The 20,735-nt window shown below is 41.1% G+C and overlaps 1 protein-coding gene across 50 annotated transcripts in view; it reads left to right on the forward strand.

The window, feature by feature from the left end:
• Positions 1 to 20,735, forward strand: part of Clasp2 (cytoplasmic linker associated protein 2) — a 181,403-nt gene that overhangs the window by 65,003 nt on the left and 95,665 nt on the right. For 39 of the 50 annotated variants that reach the window (XM_063264756.1, XM_063264733.1, XM_039080674.2 and 36 more), the window contains one exon: positions 8,626 to 8,772. In XM_063264756.1, coding sequence (XP_063120826.1) covers positions 8,626 to 8,772 — 147 coding nt within the window. Of the gene's footprint in view, positions 1 to 8,056; positions 8,262 to 8,625; positions 8,773 to 20,735 lie in introns of those variants that run through there. The other 11 variants (XM_063264759.1, XM_017595407.3, XM_063264766.1 and 8 more) reach the window with 5 other exon arrangements.

Below are 20,735 nucleotides of genomic sequence, written 5' to 3' on the forward strand. Positions count from 1 at the left end.
GCCAGGTTGGGGAGGCAGGAGGGACTGGGTGGCTGGGTCGGGGAGCACACTCATGAAGGCAGGGGTTTGGGGGATGGAATGGGGGGTTTCCGAGGGGAAACCCGGAAAGGGGATAACATTTGAAATGTAAATAAAGAATGTAAAAGAAAAGAAAAATGCAAAAAACAATTTTATGTGTCATGCGTTTAGTACTGTCTAGCCTGACTGGTAATGATCTCACCAGTAATTTCAGAACTGGTTTCTGATCTAAATTTGACCGTTAAAAAACTCATTCTGAGCCTGGTGGTGATGGCACATGCCTTTAATCCCAGCACTTAGGAGTCAGAGGTTGGCAGATCTGAGTTCAAGGCCAGCCTAGTCCATAGAGTGAGTTCTAGGATAGCCAGGGCTACACAGAGAGACTCTGTCTCAAAAAAATCAAGATGGATGGATGGATGGATGGGTGGATGGATGGATGGATGGATAGATAGATGGATGAAGGGTGGATAGATAGATAGATAGATAGGAGAAATTTATTTTTGACGGAGAGGCAGGTAGATATCTATGATTTGATTCCAGTTTTGTTTATAGGCTAGTTTAGTCTACATAGTGAGACAATGTCTCTGAAAATTGAAAAGCAATAAGCCTTCACCTATTCTCTAGTTAACTAAGCTTTTTATTATGTTGATTTTAAGAAGTGAAAAATCACATGGCTGTCTTTTTATCCCAATGCCAAACATGGTTTAACAGCCTGAAAATGTTTGTTGGACCCATATAACTCTCAGTAACATTGAAGGAACACATCTGAAAGACCGGCTGAACCTGCTCCCTCTAGACAGGAAATTTAAGTTTTCCTACGTGACCTAAAATAATTGAGTTTCATTAGTGAAAATGAAAAGCCCAAACAAAGCCTGCGTTTCAGAGCTTTCTTAGCTCTGGACCTAGGAGTGGGCTGACAGCCCAGCAGAGCAGTGCGCTCCTGCCTCTGCACATGCCTTTGAAGGTGGCAGAGGGAGCCTGGGCTCCTTCTGTCAGTGCTCTGCTTTTCTCCTCTGCTGCTGTTCGTCCTTCCTCCCTCTCCCATGTTTTCCTTTTGTCTGGTTTCCTCCATTTCCCCTGGAGTCCATCTCTTCCTTGTCTTTTCCCTCTTCTGTCTACATCGCTTTCTCTTTATGCCTGGACCAAATCAGAACAACAATTCAGTTTATTGTTTTGCTAAGTCTTATTCAGGCCATACAGACAGTCTAATACATATTAAACTAAACTGTTCACTTTTCTTGCCCTTTGGTTGAAGTAGTTTGCATGTGCCAGATAAACTTTTTGTGACACCTTCTAGGAATTTAGGAGGATAGTTTTTTTTTTTTTTACTTTTAAAATTATTTTATTATGCAGCAGAGTGGCCGTAGCAGAGTCATGCACACAGCATAGTGGCCATAGCAGAGTCATGCACACAGCATAGTGGCCATAGCAGAGTCATGCACACAGCATAGTGACCATAGCAGAGTCATGCACACAGCATAGTGACCATAGCAGAGTCATGCACACAGCATAGTGACCATAGCAGAGTCATGCACACAGCATAGTGGCCATAGCAGAGTCATGCACACAGCATAGTGGCCATAGCAGAGTCATGCACACAGCATAGTGACCATAGCAGAGTCATGCACACAGCATAGTGACCATAGCAGAGTCATGCACACAGCACACACTTCCATACACTCACCCTCTGGCTGTGAGAAATGTTCATGCCTTGCCACAGTGTGTACCAGATTTTTTTGAGAAATAAAACTTTATTGCTATTTCTAGTCTGTTCATCCTTTTTCTCTCATTTGAATAATAAAACACAAACTAGTGTTGCTTATTTATGAATGCATCTAAATATAATAAATTGTATGAAGAGCTTCTTCTAACTAGAGAATTGACATTTAAAAAATTAATTCAAAACTTCGAAAATGTATGGAACCAGATCCCACACTGCAGAGCTCTTTCAGTCCCCTCACTTCTCAGTAATTGCTCCATGGCCTCTCCCTTGACCTCACCACCTGTCTGTTCCTGTCACCCTTCCTCCTCCATCTGTGTTGATATGGCCCATTTCCTTCTCTTCCCTTTTCAGTCCTTGTCATGTAGGCAGCACCACACCTGCTCAGCAAGTGTGTCCCGCACTCAGCCCTTTTTAACGTCAGCTTTCTGCCTCAACCTCTGTGAAACACTGGTGTGCGGACGAAGCTGCTGGCCGCCATGGTTTTCATTTGCTTTTTGTGGTCACATGTTCTTTCCCAGTCTGTAAACACTGGAAGGCCTACTTCATATGTACCAGACAGGGTCTTCTGACTTGTCTTACTAATTATCCCTTGAGTTGTGTCACGTCTCCGGTTAGCCCTGTTTCCTGAATTTAAGTTTTGGCTACTATGTTTTTATCTGTAGAAGTTCTGCTTAACTGACAGATATCTTTTTAAATAGTCCTCCGCTCCCTACAGTTTTCCTTGTAGGAAAACATGCCTTTCTGTCTCCTCTAGAAATGCAGCTTTTAAGCACACCTGGTCATGTTAATTGTTTACACTTGTTCTTGCTGTGATGTCTTGTTTCCCCCTCGGTTTCCATCTCTTCTTCATCTCCTTTCCTTCATCTGTGTCGATTTTTCCTATTCTCCATCTTGTTCCCTTTTCCATCAAGCAGCTTCTTCATCCTGCTCGGATGTTAGTTCTCCTCTAGCACCTTTGGGCTGCTCCTAGGAACTTTGTGTTTGCTCTTACAGCCCACAGAAGCATTTGATTTGATTCATTTCTTGTCTCTTTCTGCCCCTTTCCCTCTCCCCTCTTACTTACCCCTCCACCACTTTTATTCATTTAGGTATCCTTTGCTTCTGTGTGATGGTGGTGCTACTGCTGATGGTGTAGGGTGTGTGAGCATATGCTAATGAGCCCATGTGGGCATGGGAGTGGAAAACAGTCTTGGGCTTCAGTCCTTTCCTTCCTCGTTGTGTGAAACAGGATCTCTTCATCTTTGCCTGCTACATAGGCCAGGCCAGCTCCTGTAGGAGCACTGGGCTGATGGATGTATATGTTTTGTTTATATGTATATGTCACTTCACCCAGTTTCCTGTGGGTACTAGGGATTAGAATTTAGGGCCTACACGCACATAGCATGCACTTGACTCACAGAGCCATGTCCCTGAGTGATTGGTTCTCTTTTGAAAAAAGTTTGGAAAAAGAAAAATAGACATAGGAGAATTAGCACTGACTTGTGGCTCCCCATATCTTATGAGTTCTCCTTTGGTGTACTGAGTTTTACCTGCGTGTCACATGGTTTTCACCTGCTCCTTTTACCAGACAGTATCGTAGAAGCTTTGATGGGCTCATTCTATCTAGTCTGTGTTCTCTTGTTGTCAAACATTGTTTGCTGTTAAGATTTTTAAAAACCAGGAGTCTTATCAAGTGAGTGCAGTTGTTTGCCTCTGGAATAGTTCCTCAAAAACCTTAGTAATACTTTCGTTAGAGACTGAAAGCAGACGCTTGTCTAGACATTGCTGCACGTGTTGACGCTACACAGTAGTGGTCCTACCAGCAAACGGTATGGTCCTGCCTTCTGGTCGTGAGCTGCACTGGGAAGGGCAGCTCAACAGCAACAATAGGAACCAGAAGAACAGCTATAGTATCTCTTAGGATGTTCGGAGTTTACAGTTAGCACCCAGAGAAAACTTCATCAAGGTGACAGAGAAACAAAGACATGGAGGTTTGACCGAGATGTAGAGAAGCACTAGGTAGAAGGTACATGGGTGGAGACCCAGAACACTCATAACCTCTACATTGATTGTAAAAACAGGTTTAATTTGAGGATTTGTGAGAATTAGTTCGTAAACTCCTTTATGGTAAGAGAATGTGAAACCTTATTGGTAGTAGGTAAAAACTGATTGTTCTCTTCTCTCTTGTTTTTGAAGACTTCCCTTTCATGAAGTGTTAGTGTTTTGTTTGTTTCTAGTACAGGGAATCAGACCTAGGACCTTCAACTGCTCTACAGCTGTTCTCCTACTCAGCTGATTCCTAAGCCTCCGCTTTCTATTTTGTGTACTTGAAGCTGTTTCTAGGTGTGTAAATACTCAGTTTTTAGTCCCCCTGTTGAACTGCCCCCTTTATCGTCTTTATCTCTAGTATTGCTTCGTTGAGCTGCTTGGTTTGATATAAATGTTACCTACTCCCTTTCTGCCTTGTGCTTGTGTGGTCCACCTCCCCCCACCCCAAGTTGTGCTTGAGTCGTCTGTCCCACACTTGCCCTTGTGTGGCCTATCCCCCCTCTCTAACTTGTCCCTCTGTGGTCTTTACCCCCACTTATCCCTGTGTGGTCTGTCCCCCTGTCCCCTGACTTGTCCCCATGTGGTCTGTCCCCCTGTCGTATCCCCCGACTTGTCCCCATGTGGTCTGTCCCCCTGTCTTGTCCCCCGACTTGTCCCCATGTGGTCTACCTTCAGAGTCCGGCTTTCCAGCTTTACTTCTCTTCACATATCTCAATCAACAGAAGTCATCCTGGCAGCCTTTGCTCATACACTTTAGTTCATTTAAATTTAAGGAAAATACTTGCAGATTTAGAATCTATTTTATTTTTATATATTAAATAACACTATAATAGAATGTTTTGATGTAATTTTTAAAAATTTTTTTTACTTGAATTACATGTATATGTGCATGTCTGTGTGTAGCATGTGCACATGAGTGTAGCTCAGTGAAGGGGAGGAGAGTTATTGGGAGTCTCTGGAGCCAGACTCACAGGTAGTTGTGAGAATGCCTAGCGCTGGGACTAGGAACTCAACTGTGGTCCTGTGCAAAAGCAGTAAGCACTTAAAGGGCCCTCTGTCCAGCCATGTGGTTTTTATTTTGTTTTTAAGATTTATTTTTAGTTTATGTGCATGGGTGTTTTGCCTGCATGTGTGTCTGGGCATCACATGTGCTCAATGTCTGAAGATGCCAGAAGAGGGTGTCAGATCCCCCTGTAGCTGAAGTTACAGACCCCCGTTAGCCTTCACGTGAGTGCTGGGAACTGAATCCCGGTCTTCTAAAGATCAATCTGTGTTCTTTTTTTTTTTTTTTTTTTTTTCTTTTTTTCGGAGCTGGGGACCGAACCCAGGGCCTTGCGCTTGCTAGGCAAGTGCTCTACCACTGAGCTAAGTCCCCAGCCCCTCAATCTGTGTTCTTAACTGCTCAGCCATAGTTCTAGTCTCTTTATTGATGCAGTTTAAACACAAGAAAAAAGTCAAGTTATACCCTCCCCCAAAACGAGATTATTTTTAAAAATTCACGCTTTCTAAGTGGGTCAGTGAGATAGATGTGTTCAGTGACTGTTTGTGCCTAATTGATCTCGTGTTATGGGCAGTGGAATGAAAAAGAAGTTCAACGTTGAAGTTTACTGCTTCAAAGAGTAATGCATATTAGATTATTTTAAAATGCAAAATGATTCTTGGTACTTCAGCATACAGGAAGTCGAATTCACATATTTACACAAATATATAAATTATTTCCTATTACATCTTTTTTAATATCTAAATCCTTGCATACTTTATATAAAGATATGTTTCTATAATTTTTTCTCTTTTATGTGTACATTTACCCTAGTTTTTTTATATTTGGTTTTTACCCTAGACACAGGAATTGGCAAATTGTTGCTTATGGGCAAGTCCTGGCTATCTCTTGTTTTTCTATGTGAAACTAAAACAAAGCCATATTGACTCTTTACAGTTTGTATGGTGCTTTGTTCCCATATCATAATTGAGCAATTGCACTAAAGAACATTTGTGTATAGATCTTAAAGCCTATATTTGCCATGTGGCCCTGTTTATTAAAGAGAGAAGTTGACCAATGTGATTGTTAGGAGATGATCTTATTAGTGGGGGGGGGGTATCAGGCTGCATGCTCACAATTTCTGATGTACTACAATGGATTCATACCTGAGAATCTGAATTTTGGGGGCTGTCAAGATGGCTCTGTAAGTAAAGGCTTTAGTTGCAAGCCTGATGTCCTGAGTTCAGTCCCTTGGATCAATATGATCTCCATATGAGTGCTGTGGTGCATGGGTACAAATACATAAAATAAATAAGTGTAACCATCATTTACTCCATCTCTAACAAGTGTCAGCAGTGCTGAGCTTTTATCTGAATACCACATATTGAGGAACACTGCTATAGTATATTACTAAATACTCTAGATACCGTATTATTAAATACATCTTTGATTTCCTGTGGTCTCAAATAAATACATTAATAATAAATTACATGTTGAACATCTCTTATCTGAAATTCTTGGGACCAGGAGTGTTTTCAGATTTTTGTCCTCTTTCTGTGTTTAGAGTATTTTCATGAGTCCGTTTATATTTAGCTGAACATTCCTAATCCCCCAATTCGAAATACAAAATGGTCTTACATCTGAAACTTAGCATTATGTCATGAGAAAGCACTGCGTTTCCAACAGTTCCTATTTTAGATTTTTTAGAGATGCTTGGCCTGTGGTTTGTGTGCTACTTGTAATAATGCTGAATCTGTAAAGCCTTTAACTTTCTCCTAAGAGCACAGCTTTAGAATAGGTACAGACTCTGAGCAAACAAAATGTCTGTGAGCAGTGGGATGAGTGGGCACAGTAAGCCGTGATACCTTCATACCAGAGAACCCAGGGACAGCCTGAACCTTCCAGGATTATCTACCTGTGGTGACGAGAACCAGATGCCACAGTAGACACTGTACTTCATTACTGTCTTGTGGGGATGCAGAACCGATGGGTGTGAGAGTGCTTATAAGAGCCAAGGCGGAGGCAGTCCTTATAGCTGGGTGCTGACTATACTAATACATTTGTTTGTGAAAATTTATTATTTGTTTCTTGGAATTGTATGCTCACCTTTGTTATTATTTTTTTTTAATCCTAGTAGCTCGAAACTGTTAAGAGTTAATTTTTTAAATGCTAAGGACACTTAGACTTTTCAGTTCTTGTGTGTATAGGAGGAGAACATGGTTTCCATGGGAACTTCTGCCTCCTCTTTCAGTGCCTGACTTTCTGTAGATTTCTGTGTCTGTTCTATCGTGTGTGTGTGTGTGTGTGTGTGTGTGTGTGTGTGTGTGTGTGTGTGTGTGTGTGTTTAATAGTGAACCAAAAGAAGTTTATTCTGAATTGTTTTGGTATTCTTAACAGAGAGATACATATAAATATAAAGCACAAGTTCTAAGTTCCTTAATTTCTCCATCCTGGCTTCCTAACTGTGTTATGGCAAAAGGATGTTGTATTTAAACTGGAAGAATCGGGGGCTTGGGGATGGAGGGCAGAAGTGATGTTAACAAAACATTTGCTGAAATAGAATGTGATCTCAGACTGTTCATTTTTTACCCCAGTAACAGTCTTAAAATTTGTTGGGGTCTCGTCTTTGTCCCTGTCTAATAGTTATACTGGTGGTGAGTCTTGAATTCAGGGTGAGTGGGCATTTATATAGTGAGAACAGAAAGGACAGGAGGGAAATTCTCACGTACTGATCTGAAGTCTGTGGTAAAGCTGCTTCTCTGCCTCACCCATCTTGTTTGTCATGGTTGGTTTGTGCAGGGTCCTAGAGAAAACCGTTTGTCAGCAGAGTGCGTGGCATCTCTCTTGTGAGTGGGGGAGGGAGGAGTTGACTGGAGGCTGGTGGGCTTGTGTGAGGAGAGGACAGCAGTGTGACTGTGCATATTCCAGCCGGAGCCTCTGAGTCACTTAAGAGAAGAGAATATTTGGTTTCCTTTCTGTCGCTCCCGTAGGCAGCACATTGTGAGGTTACATACAGAGTTAATTATGCACAGCAGTGAGCCCTGCTGTTCCCATGCTTTCCTGATGCGGTAGCACCCAGCACAGTAATTATCGCTGAAACTCAATGTCCTAGTTACATGGATTTCCATGGGTAGAACGCAAGAAACTACAAACCTAGATTTATAAACCTTTAGCATGAAATGCGTTTACATTTTTCATAGAGGATGCATTGTAAGTGTATAGAGGATTTTTTAGATGCATGGAGATTTTTTACCTTTCATCAGGCAGTAGCTGCCATAAGATGATGTCACCTTGCAGCTGATTGGCTGTTGCAGCACCTAGGGCAGGGAAGAGAAAGAAAAATGCCGGCACAAACCTCAGTGGTGGTTCTGTGGTTGTTTCTATCTATTTTTGATAGAATCTTTGATTAGTATCAAATTTACTGTATTTGGCCATGTGAACTATTAGGAGCTATTCTAGGGTGAGGGAAATTCGGAGGAATGAGGCGGCTGATTTGCAAACGGATCTGTGATTGTAAGTTGCAGAATCTGGGTATAGGAATAAGGCAGGGCGTGCTAGAGGATTGACTATGGGAGGGGCTGGCAGAAAATGCTTATATGAGCAGCAAAAAACAGAGATGCTTTGACTGCTCTCAAGTTAATATGTTTCCTTTAATGTCTGAGTTGGAAATGTGACAATATGGTATTTTTATTTTAAATCACAGAGGTTATTTTATGTGGTGTTAAGCAATATATAAATATTTATTCAAAGAATCTTTATTTTCTTATTATGTGTCTTACCTAAATAATGATTTTTATCCATAGCTTTATTTATTTTGAGTCTTCCTGGAAAATGGAAAAAGCTTCCTTAAGGATTTATTTTCTTTTGCTTTGTGCAGATAAAAGCTTTGACGATGAGGAATCAGTGGATGGAAATAGGCCATCATCAGCTGCTTCAGCCTTCAAGGTTCCTGCACCTAAAACTCCTGGAAACCCTGTCAACAGCGCACGGAAGCCCGGTTCAGCAGGTGGCCCTAAGGCTGGAGGTAATGCAAATGCATCTCAGGTCCATGTGCATGCTTCATGCATTGTGGTGCTCAGTGCTTCAGAGCGTGTGCTCTCCATGACTGCAGCAGAAATGCAGGGCTGGAGACACTGTTACACATAGAAAGTGTACTGCCCTTTAGACGATGACTACTATAAATGGTAACTTCCGGTAAAAATGTATGAATTTGTGTTTTCTTTTGGGTGCTTATTTTTCAGATGCCAGGTTTAAAGGAAAGATTCAAAGAAGTGGTCTTTTGGAGTGTGTCTTTGAAAGGGAGTGGTATTTCAGGACTGGGTCGATTTTGGGTATTGTAGCTGTCAGAGCTTTGAGGTACAGAAATAGAGTATGTTTTCACAGTGTCTAGGTGTAACGGACACTCCAGCATTTAAAATGGCTGAATACACTGAATAATTTGTCACAACAGGAACTGGATGATGATGATCAAGGAAAACTGCCTCAGAAATGGTTTCTGGGTTTGATAATAATAAATAAGGAAGTGGGGGAAGCAGGCTTTTACGCAGTCTTGCAGCACCTCTTGGAGCTTTTTAGAATCTCTGCCTTATTTTTTTAATGGTATTTTTTCATATACTCAGTAGGATCCATGTGTAACTACCTGGTGTGATTTTCTGCAAGATCTGTCTGACAGAATGAGTCTGTAAGGACAAATACCTATTTGAATGGTAGAGGTCACTCATCTTAAAATACTGACACGTGTGTGTGCTTACACATACACACAGTATCTTGGAAACATTTCGTTCATAGTAATTGATGTGAAAATCAAGGTCTTTACAGTTTTTGTGTTTTATCTTTTTGTCTGTGGTACTTTGATTAACAACAAAACTGAAAGGAAAATAAAAACTGCCTGTCTTCTACTATGTTGGTTCTGAAAGAAGCTGTGTTCTATTTTAGCACAACCAAACATGTTTTCTAAATCATATGATTAGAAATATAGGGATGTATGCCTGCCCCCCGCCTCGTAGCTGGGGGGTCTCGCTATATAGCCCTGGCTGGCTGGAACTGGCTATGTAGACCAGACTGGCCTTCAACTCACAGAGATTACCGGCCTCTGCTTCTCGAGTGCGGGTACGAAGGATAAGCGACACCGGTATCTCATATTTAGACTTTAACTCTGATATATCATATAATGAGAAAGAATGCCCATAAGCGTGTTCTGCACTACTAGTGCTGTAGCACATGATGCTCTGTGACACCGTCTGATCTTCAGGAAGATGCATGTGGTAGTCTTTGGTGTTCTCTAACAAAAAGCGCCGTTCATCCTTACAGGGGAGGTTTTTCCTGATCTTTAATGACTGAATTACAGAATTCTAATCTGTGATAATTTCACAAAACCTTTGCTAAAAATAAACTGTATGTTAAAAATATATGAATTACTATCTGGGTGTATATTTGCCATAATACTTAGCATTCTTATGAATCCTGACTAGTAGTTTATAATTAGTTCTGGTTTTATGAGTTAATTCTGGAGTAATTTATTTATCACCGGCCACGTGGTTCTCTGATATGAGAAGGTTTCTCTTGAAGGACTGACTTAGTCCCCTTAGCCTATGGCTGGCAGTCTGCAGTCCTTGCAGGTAGGACAGTGTGAGGTAGGCCTTGTGTCATCCTCCTAGACAGTGACTCTCCTCCTCTTCTTTCTTTTTCCTCTTCTCACTCTTCAGCAATCACACATTCATTCTCGTTTCTCTTGCTATCAATGCTCACTTGATTGTCTGTCTGGTTGTGGGCTTTTTGAGATTGTCTTCCTTCATGGCCTAGGCTGACCTCTAAATCCTAACTTCATGTGTGTGAGTTACAAGGATAAGCCTCCGTGCCAGGCAGCTGCCTGTTCTAAGAAACACATGTCTGGCCAGAGAGTACTGATGTTCTGAAATTAATGCATTCTTGCCTGTCAGTCTTTCTTTGAGAACTTACCTATAGATGCTCTGGTATTGGCAGAGACGCTGACTTTTAAATTAGCTGTAGGGAGTTTTCTTAGAGTCACTGCAGCATCTTTGTATCAGAAGAAACCTTGGCCCTCGCAGAGCAGCTCTGCCTAGTAATCCCGGTGGTGCCAGCTCCAGTGTGTGAGGACAGGAGCCGGCTGTAGATAGAGTCAGGAGCAGATGTCACGCGCACTAGCTGTAGTGCGGAGAGAACGCCTTAGTTACTTCCACACATGCCTGTGTTTTCATGAGAAGACAGAATTGGCACTACTTGTATTACATCACTTTGTATACCCCTTTCCTACCTGTTATTTTATCCTGTTTTTTCATGGTCTTAAATTAGTTAAAAATTATTTAAATTAAATTATTAAATTAGTTAAACATGTATGTGTAGATATTTACATTGCCTTTAGTTTTCCTGCAAGTGTAAACTGTTGCCACTCTTTCATGTATATCTTTTCACATGTCTCCAGCGCCCCTGTGGCTAAGGCTTTGGTGATGCTGGTATTCAGTTGTTGTTTAGTGGCCTTGTAGTGCCGTACCCATGCCTGTTACTGAGGCATTCCACAGTGCCTTGGTTTTTGAGGGCAGTAGAAGTAAAGGACTTGTGCAAACAAAAGAAATACAAATAAATCTAATTAGGGACAGTCTCTTCCTGTCCCCCGGGCTTCTCCTGCAGCCTCAGCTGCCTTGAGCTTTCTGTTCCCCTCTGCAGCATCCTGAGCACCAGCATCCTGAGCACCAGCATCGCCGTTGGGCTCCACCTGCTTGACTCACTGGAATGAGTTTCTGGAGTTTACTGAATGAGAAGATAGGGACATTTTAAGGTTGGGGATGTTTGTTTGTTTGCTTGTTTGTTTGTTTGTTTTAAATTTGACAGAGTTCCCCAAAAGGATCATAAACCTAGTTGTGGCTAAAATAGTTCTTGAAGAATGTGTGTGTCCTCGCTGTCTGGCTGCCGTCCTTCCCTCCCCTCCACCTCCTCTCAGTGGTTTGGCTCATATTCTTCACTTAAGAGCCTAAGGACTTGATTGTCTTAGTTTAATTGATGAACAACTTCGAGTCTACAGAAATAAAGTAACTTACATAGAGTTGAATATTTAATAAGCAAGCAAAGTATAAAAATAAAAATAAAAATCATCTTGCTGTTGCTGTTGCTGCCACACACTCATTTTTGTGGACAAATGGGGTTTTGCTGGCTCTGTGTCCCCAAAGTTTATCAATGACCAATAGTGATCAAGTGTGTCATAGTGGAGCTTAGCAGGTAGGGCCCCAACAGGACACAGTAAGCAAACCTGTGACTTTTACTTTGTAAATGTAAAGATCTTCAAATATTTTCTTGTTGAAATGTATCCTTCTTTGGTATCCTTTAGCTTGGGGTTGTTTCTTTTTAATGGTTGCCTGGAGCCCAGGCTAGCCATCCGCTTGCTGTGTGGCCAGGGCTGACTTGGAAAGCCTGGTCTTCCTGCAGGTAGTACCGAGCCTGGCTTTGAGATTGGGTTTTTGAAGTTCATCTCCTGACTTACAGGATCCTCTACTACTACACCAGTTGTTTGGCTGCTCTTTGTTTTGTAAAATAAGAGAAAGATTAGATGGTGGTATAATTCCATAGTTTGTAATTAGCTTTGGATTGTGAGGTTAATAACTTGTCATTGAGACATAGAACTGGACAAATCCTGTTTTCAAAAGTCCTTTGTCTTTTCTTGCTTAATTAGGTGACCATTTAATTGTGTTTGTGTTGTTTTCCTTTAATACCAAGGCTACTTTGAACCTCAGCACTCCCCAGTGGAGTCCACTCTGGACTTAGCAGGCAAGGCCAGCCCGGAGCGGCCTCAGTACGTAGACGGCAGCTTTAGCTTTCAGCTCTCATTACTAGGAAGACCAGCATCTCAAATCTGCGGTGCCCGTCTCCTCACGGAGTTCCTTGTTTATTATTTGCTCGTCTGTTACACAGTGTTCTGACACATGTATGCCTGTATGTCAGAAGAGGACACCAGACCTCATTACATATGGTTATGTGCCAGTGGCCTGCCTGGGGTGAGAAGGTTCCAAGGGAAGACAGAGGTGGGGTGTGGGTCAGGGGAGTCATGGGGAGGGGAAATTTATCTGTCTCCCGCAGTACTTCTGTCTACAGCTCTGCTAGTCTAAGGCCAAAGGCTGCTGCCTTCTAGTATAAACTCTGTTAGCAGCCAGCAAAGGAGTTAAGAAAGAAAGCTTAATTTGTAGTGCTCCCTTCTCTGACTCAAGAAATTCTTCATGTCCAGGTGAGAAACTTGGATTTGTTAACTCTTCGTGTGCCAGAGAGAAAAGAAAAGGAAAGGAAGAAATTGATTTACACAGAATATATACATACATTTTGGTTGGGCCTGAGCACCTGCCTCGATCAACTCCACAGGAATTCATGCTTACATACATACATATATAACTACATATGTACATATAGACAGACAGACATATACATATGTACATTTAGTGGATGGGGCAGAGCCCACAAGCCACCACTTTATTTCATCTCTCTGGCCTTTTTATAGTCAAAAGTTCTTAGAAAATTACCTCATAGATAAAATGTCACAACAAGGGGTTGCAAAGGATGTTAACAGTAAGCTCAAAGCGGCAGTTCACTGTGCAGTTCACTGTAAGTTCAGAGCAACAGGTTCACACGGCCTTGCTTTATCACAGTGCACACCTGTGGCTTCATCCTTGGACCTGACCTAGAATGGATGTTTTAACTTGATCACAGATTTGTCCCAAGCCTATTCCTCTTTTTAGCATCATTGTGAAAGTTCCTTGTATTCCTTTTTTTTTTTAATTTTATTTATGTATACAGGGTTCTGCCTGCATATATGCCTGCAGGCCAGAAGAGGACACCAGATTTCATTACAGATGGTTGTGAGCCACCATGTGGTTGCTGGGAATTGAACTCAGGACCTCTGGAAGAGCAGTCAGTGCTCTTAACCTCTGAGCCATCTCTCCAGCCCCCTTGTATTCCTTATTATGCAGCCTTTACTTACTATTCTATGAAGAATGGATATATTCTATTTTTGATTCTAACTTTATTATATCTTTCTGGCAAAACAACTAAAACCATTTCTTTTTTTTTTCTTTTTTCTTTTTTTTTCGAAGCTGGGGACCGAACCCAAGGCCTTGCGCTTGCTAGGCAAGCGCTCTACCACTGAGCTAAATCCCCAACCCACTAAAACCATTTCTTAAAACTTTTTTCCTAAAATTATTTGAATCAAATTAGGTGTTCTATAAAATCATTAATTCATTTAAACAGTCTTAATTCATGAAAGCTCATCTTCATGTTGATCTGAAGAAAATTTGCTCAATAGAGTGGGCTAATGCCCATAAGTACTAAGGCTATGTAATGATGACAGGAAAGGCATAGCAACTGCACGAGGCAGTCCTGAGATGAAGTCTTTTGGACATTGCTTCTCAGAGCTCAACCATCACAGACCATGGAAAACTGATGGGCCACCTCTAGGAAAGTCACCTGCTAGCCTTAGCCTCTCCTAGATGGCTCCTGACAGTTAGGAGCTGCCATGTGGTTGCTGGGACTTGGGCTAGAAAAGCAGCTGTTGACCTCTGAGCCATCTCTCCAGCCCTCTTTCAGTAATGTCTAAATACCCACTTGCTACAGATGATGCTAATCATTCCCTCTCCTCAACATACATACATTTATACATACATACATACATACATACATACATACATACATACATACATACACACGTGCACACATACATAAAGAATAAGCATGACAGGACTCACATTTACCTAATTTCAAAGCATATGCTGTTGATGAGAAGCAGAAGTTCACTAGTAGGTCTCCATGTCTTTGTGCTGTAGCTCAGCTCGTAGAGCACTTGCCTCATATCCATAAGCATAAACCTCATGAGCTCAGACCTCACATAACCCTGACACGCAGACCTCACATAACCCTGACACGAAGGAAGTAGAGGCAGAAGGTTTAGAAGTTCAAGTTACAGTAGATGTTTCAGGCCAAACTGGGCTGAGACCCTTTTGATAAAGAAACAACCAACAGAAAACCTTTCTGTATGTGTGCTTTGGTTTTATTTTCCTTCTTTGTTCCTCCCTTGATGATGAGGAAAGATCTTTGAGTCAGAAGATGTTAGCACTAATGAGGTCTGAAGGAAGTTCTGACCGCCTGTTCATAAGTGGAATCCCAGAATTGACTGCTTTCCCCGAGATAGTCAGCTGTAACTGGGATGGGCTGAGGACCCGGTGATGCACCACTGTCAGACTTCCTTTTGCACAATTTCTGGGTCATTTCCTAAAGAAAAGTTCATATATATGTTTTTTACTTTTTGTCTCAAATAGTAGAAGTTTCTTACTAAGTTTGGAACTTAGAAGTCAGCTAGTCACCATTCCAACTTAAAATCTTTTTGAATTTCCAATCTGTGCCTCATAAAGTCCCCCAATACCAAGAATCTTAACTTTACCTTCAAGGTAAAAATGATTTGAGAAAATAGAAGTTATTGTGAGTAGGCGGCTGCTCGTTTTGTCACTGTGTGGAAGAATGGATGGCTTTTACTCTGGTCACATTTTTAACCTTAGTAGTTTTTTTTCCTCCTATGTAAATCTTAAAGTGTCACAGACATTTCTTTGTACAAGATTTATTTTTTGAGGCACTCAGAATATTTAGGAAAAAGATGACAATTTTGTTGGTATCTGAATATGTGAGTTGAAGACCCATACTCTACATGTAAATCCTTGTTCCCATCTGCAATTGCCTGTGGAACTCACTCTGTGCCCCACTCCGTGCTCTGTCCTGAAAGCACCACAAAGAGAGATCAATTCAAGTCGTATTTCTGTGACGGGGTCTCATGTATCCCAGGTTGGCCTTGAACTGGCTGTGTATCTTAGGATCACCTTAAAATTCTGATCCTTTAGCCTCCAAACACATAAGTGCTAGGACTGCAGGTGCATGCCCCTGCACCCAGGTTTTTTTCTGCTGGGGATGTTGGGACCTGGGGCTCTATTCATGCTAGGCAGTGCCTCCTCCAGCCCCAGTCTGAGGTTGTTAACCTAGAAAGACACTAGAGTGCCTGTTCATGACCTTATGACCCAGAGATAATTACTGGCAGCATATGAGTTCCCATGCTGAATCTCCCTGTTCTTTTTGATGAAAAGTGATGTGTTAGAGCATTGTAAAGCTGTATAGACACAAATCTATTCCAGTTCTGTCTCAGAAAGATAAATTTATCATTAAGAAAATTTGCCTGTGTGGGACATTTTCAGCCTCATTGTAGCTGTCCATGTAAATAGAGGTTTCTAATAATGCTGCAGTTCCAAGCTCGTGCTTATGTCTGTGTGCAGTCTGATGCAGCTGGATTCTTATTATTTCTGTAATGTGCATATTCTGAATGAATCTTTCCTTTCCACTTAATCTTTTTAAAAATATTTTTATATATTGCTTGCCAATGAAAAAAGTTTGGACACATAGTTCCATTTTAAATATAAAAATCATGGTAATTGCTACAATAAACAATATAATTACATTTGAGGGGCTGGAGAGAGGTGCTCAGCAGTTAAGAGCATGCACTGCTCTCGAAGGCAAAGCACGCTTGCTTCCCAGCACCCACACTGGGCTGTTCACAAGTACCTGTAACTTCCACTCTGGGCAGCCAATCCCTCTGCCTCTGAGGACGGCCCCTGCACACACTTGCACACACTGATGCATTGCATACAGTTTTAAGTAGTCTTTCAGAACCTTGGGGAATACCTTGCCTCCGTAGTGTCATCAGGTAGAAGTGACTGGTGTATGTTCTCTGTCCTTCTACAGCGTCAGTCCTTTTTATTATGTAGGTCCTAAAACTAGATTCTCTCCTCATTAAGGAATGTGTTTTCAGTATTAAGAATGGAAGCTATTACCTCCACTTCAGTATCTTTTCTTAGTGTGTTTTCTGCTACAATATGCCTTAGACTGGATAGTTTATAAAGAGGCTTACTTTCTCTTGTACAGGGATGTTGGACAGTGTAGTATCTTGTTACTGCCATGTGCTGAAGGTCTTCTGCTATGGAGGACACCACATGCCAACAGTGCCCAGGTTCTTTCCCTCTTGTAAAGGGAAGTCTCATCAAGCAACCCAACTTTCACCTTCTCCCAAAGAGAGAGTCTCTTAAAATACTGTAGCCTAATTTGAGAAGCACAATAAGCATCTGGCACAAGAAATTGTGGGGAACACTTTCAGTTGGTAGCCAGGATTTTAAAAGCTTTTTTTTTTTCATGTCATTAAAGTCGTTTGCAATGAATGTCATGACATTAGGGAGAATGCAAATCTCATAATATGATATTTTTTGTGTCTCTATTTTGTAGAAAATTCCACTAAGTGAGATTACTTAATCCAGTGTTGTGTGTCTTTACATAGTATTATTTTACCTTCTCCACTTTTGTGTATATAACAGCCTTATTAGCTTTTGCCATTTTTATATGTGAAATGATTTCTTTTCTATCTGCCTTACTTTTGGCCAGCATATTTACTAAACATGTTTACAAACATTTTTGGCCACATGTTTACTAAAGTCCTTCACAGTTTCTTTTTACATTTATTTTACTTGTTTGTTTGTTTGTTTTTGTTTTGTGTGTGCATGCATGTGCACGCATGTCAGTGTGTGTGTGTGGGGGGGAAGGATTGGAGGAGTTTGTTCTCTCCTGCACAACTCGAGTATTGAGGATCAAACTCAGGCTGGCAGAAAGTGCCTGAAGACGCTGAACGGTCTTAGTAGTCCCCTAAGACTTTCAGTGTGCTTCTTTGTAATCCTGAGGCATGTCAGTGCACAGACAACACTAGCCTCACGCTCTTGGGATCTTTTTCTTCTAATCAGGTATAGAAATGCTGTTTTGTCTTATCAGTTGATTGGATTTTTTTTTTTTTCCGGAGCTGGGGACCGAACCCAGGGCCTTGCGCTTGCTAGGCAGGTGCTCTACCACTGAACTAAATCCCCAACCCCTGATTGGATTTTTAAAAAATGATAGATTCTATTTTGTCTTTCTTTACTCTCTTCTGGCATTTTTGCAACAGGCTTCACATATTTCTTAATTATGGTATCTGAAATATCCACTCTTTTCTGTTTGACTCCAACTTTGCCTTATTCAATAAAGACTTGATTAAGAGTTGGGCAGTGGTGGTACACACCTTTAATGCCAGCACTATGGAGGCAGAGAGGCACATCTCTGAGTTCGAGGCCAGCCTGATCTACAAAGTGAGTTCTAGGATAGCTAGGGCTACACTGATAAACCCTGTTTAGAAGAAAACAAAAAAACAGAAAAGAATTCAGTAAAATTATAAAAATAGTCTTAGTTTCCTATAAGAGTAGGGTTTTTGTTTTTATTACATTGACATTAATATACTGGGAGTTTATTTTGTATAAAGTGGCAGTGTGCCCGTCTTAACTTCCCTGTATTTCTTTTTTTTTTTTTTTTTTTTTTCCCTTTTCTTTTTTTCGGAGCTGGGGACCGAACCCAGGGCCTTGCGCTTGCTAGGCAAACGCTCTACCACTGGGCTAAATCCCTAACCCCTCTGTATTTCTTTAAACATGATCAGTTAAGTCAGTACAGCTAAGTAGAATATTCTGTACTCCATTGAAACGCTAGCTTTGTAACAGGTTTCTATAGGGTTTTTGTTTTTTTGTTTTTGAGACAGGGTTTCTCTGCGTAGCCTTGGCTGTCTTGGAATTCACTTTGTAGACCAGATTGGCCCAGGCTTTGCCCAATTTGATTTTCCATACTTTTTATTACTAAGAATTTTTACAAGTAGCACAGTTGGTAAATAGTACACTCTTATCACTTGTATGTATAACAGTAATTCTCCATATTTGTATAAATTGTCTTCAGATAGATTTTCACAGCTATGCTTTTGTGTAGAGAAACATAACAAAGTAAATGTAAACCATGCCATTTCACCTCTAGTTAGTAATGACATCTCTAGAGTTAGAAGGCATGCTCAGTTATGACTGCGGTACGATTGTTGAATACAAGAAACTCGTGTGATGTTATCTCTAAAATAGTCCCATCACCAGTTTTCTCTCTGTGATGTTGATATTTTAAAGTCTTACAGTTGTCTTTTTGGATTGCCCCAAGTGTTTTCAGACTTCTTTCTGATGTTGTTTAACTTGTTCCTATAGCCCCTTTATTTTATATAAATTTATTTCTAACATATATGACTACCTCTCTTCAAATACTTCATTCCATATTCAAATTTCAAGTGTCCTCTAAGAAATTTTCAAAGTAAAGTAACCTTTTGCCTTTAAAGCAAGGATGTAGTTATACTCTCTCACATAGTTGGTGACTTAGTTCTCAGGTGATTTTGTCTTTTTCTTTAAAATGTCTTGTCTGACTTTAGTTAGTGCCTTAAGTCCTGTGTCTGAGTTCTGAGTTTGCCTACTGCTTTGCTCTTCTTCCTGCAATGGCTGTGCAGTCTCTTGAATTTTTGTTGCTGCTTGTGGTTCTTTTCCTCTTAATGTTTGGACTTTGTTTTTCAGTCAGCTAGTTTTATCATCAGAAAAGCTTCTTTCTTACTTCACTTTCTTCTTTATTCTGTCTGTGTAGATGTTATTTTGGCGTTTCCTGCATAATGTGTAGTCTGATTTGGATTGAAGCTTTGCTCAGTTTAAACTGGCCCTCTTCTGTTGGTCTGTGGAAATGCATACACATGCTGTGCCGGCTTTCTACTTCAGAATCCGGAATCATTTTGTCTCTCTGGAGCCTTTTTGTTTCTTCTTTTCCCTTGCCCTCCTGTCTTTGGAGGGCACTTCCACCTTTTAAGCACCACTTAATTATGATCCTGGGGACACCTTCCGCAGATTCTGAGTTGTCTCTGGTGGTCTTAGACATTTCTTTCCCATGCTTCCTTGTGGTTTGCAGCTTGAAATGTTTTTCTTCTTCCTTATCTTTTTTGTTAGCATGTTCTGTAGTTTTATTTACTTTTTTTAGTGTCTGTGGATTTATATACAACATTTACTTGAATATTTGCTTTGACTAGACATCTACATATTCATGGAGTCAGGGTCTACTGTAAGTTTTGTTGGTTTGCCTCTGGGTTTTTACAGGGAGGCCTCATTCTGCAGCCTTGGCTGGTCTGGAGCTTGCTATATAGCCATGACCTCAGACTCACAGAGCATCACCTGCCTCAGTGCTGGGATTAAAGGTGTGGTTCTCAACTGTAGTTTTTCTACTTGATAAATGTTTTTAAGCTGAATACTCTGTTAGCATTGTTAGTTCTGGGACCTTAGTGAACAGACTGTCCTTCCCTACTTTCTCACGTTTGCTTAGTTGCTTATGTATTCCGTAGGCGTCACGGAAGCTAGCCTGTCCTGCCTGTGTAGACCAGGAAGCTAGCCTGTCCTGCCTGTGTAGAGCAGGTGTGGCTTCAACTTCTGATCTGATGGCCTTTGCCTCCTGAGTGCTGGGGTTACAAGCATTATTACCCTGTGCCTGGATGAATCCAGGTTTCTTTGCTATGGTTTGAGTGTGTCTGCCAGTTGTCTATGTGGTGTAGACTAGCTCCTCAGGGGGCATTATGGAGAAATGGCATGTAACTGCAAAGAACAGGTCACTGAGGATGCTCCTCTTATAAGGGGTTAATTTTCATGGCCCACATAAAGAGTGAGCCCCAATCTGTCTGCATTCATATCTTGCCACTCTGATTGTTTCCTCTGTGTGTAGTGCTAGTATATCATTGTCCTGTCGTGAATGTTATGAGGCTCCCGAGACTTGCAAACTTCCAACTTCTGACCAAAATTGGGTCTGTTTTCTTCCCAATATTCCAGTCTCAGACATGTTGTCATATTAATAAAAAATAAGCAGATACATTTATCATATTTAAGTGTTTTATAAATCTACAGGTGTGTTTTGAACTTTCCATTTTATTCTTTACCTGGTCTATCCCTGCTCCACGGTTCTGTTATCATAGTTATTTTAGTTCTTAAGGTTTTACATTTCATAGATAATATACTCAGTTTGTTGTTTTCTGCAGGGCTGTTGGAATAGTTCCTG

Source organism: Rattus norvegicus, chromosome 8 (assembly GCF_036323735.1).
Source record: "Rattus norvegicus strain BN/NHsdMcwi chromosome 8, GRCr8, whole genome shotgun sequence".
Taxonomy (NCBI): domain Eukaryota; kingdom Metazoa; phylum Chordata; class Mammalia; order Rodentia; family Muridae; genus Rattus; species Rattus norvegicus.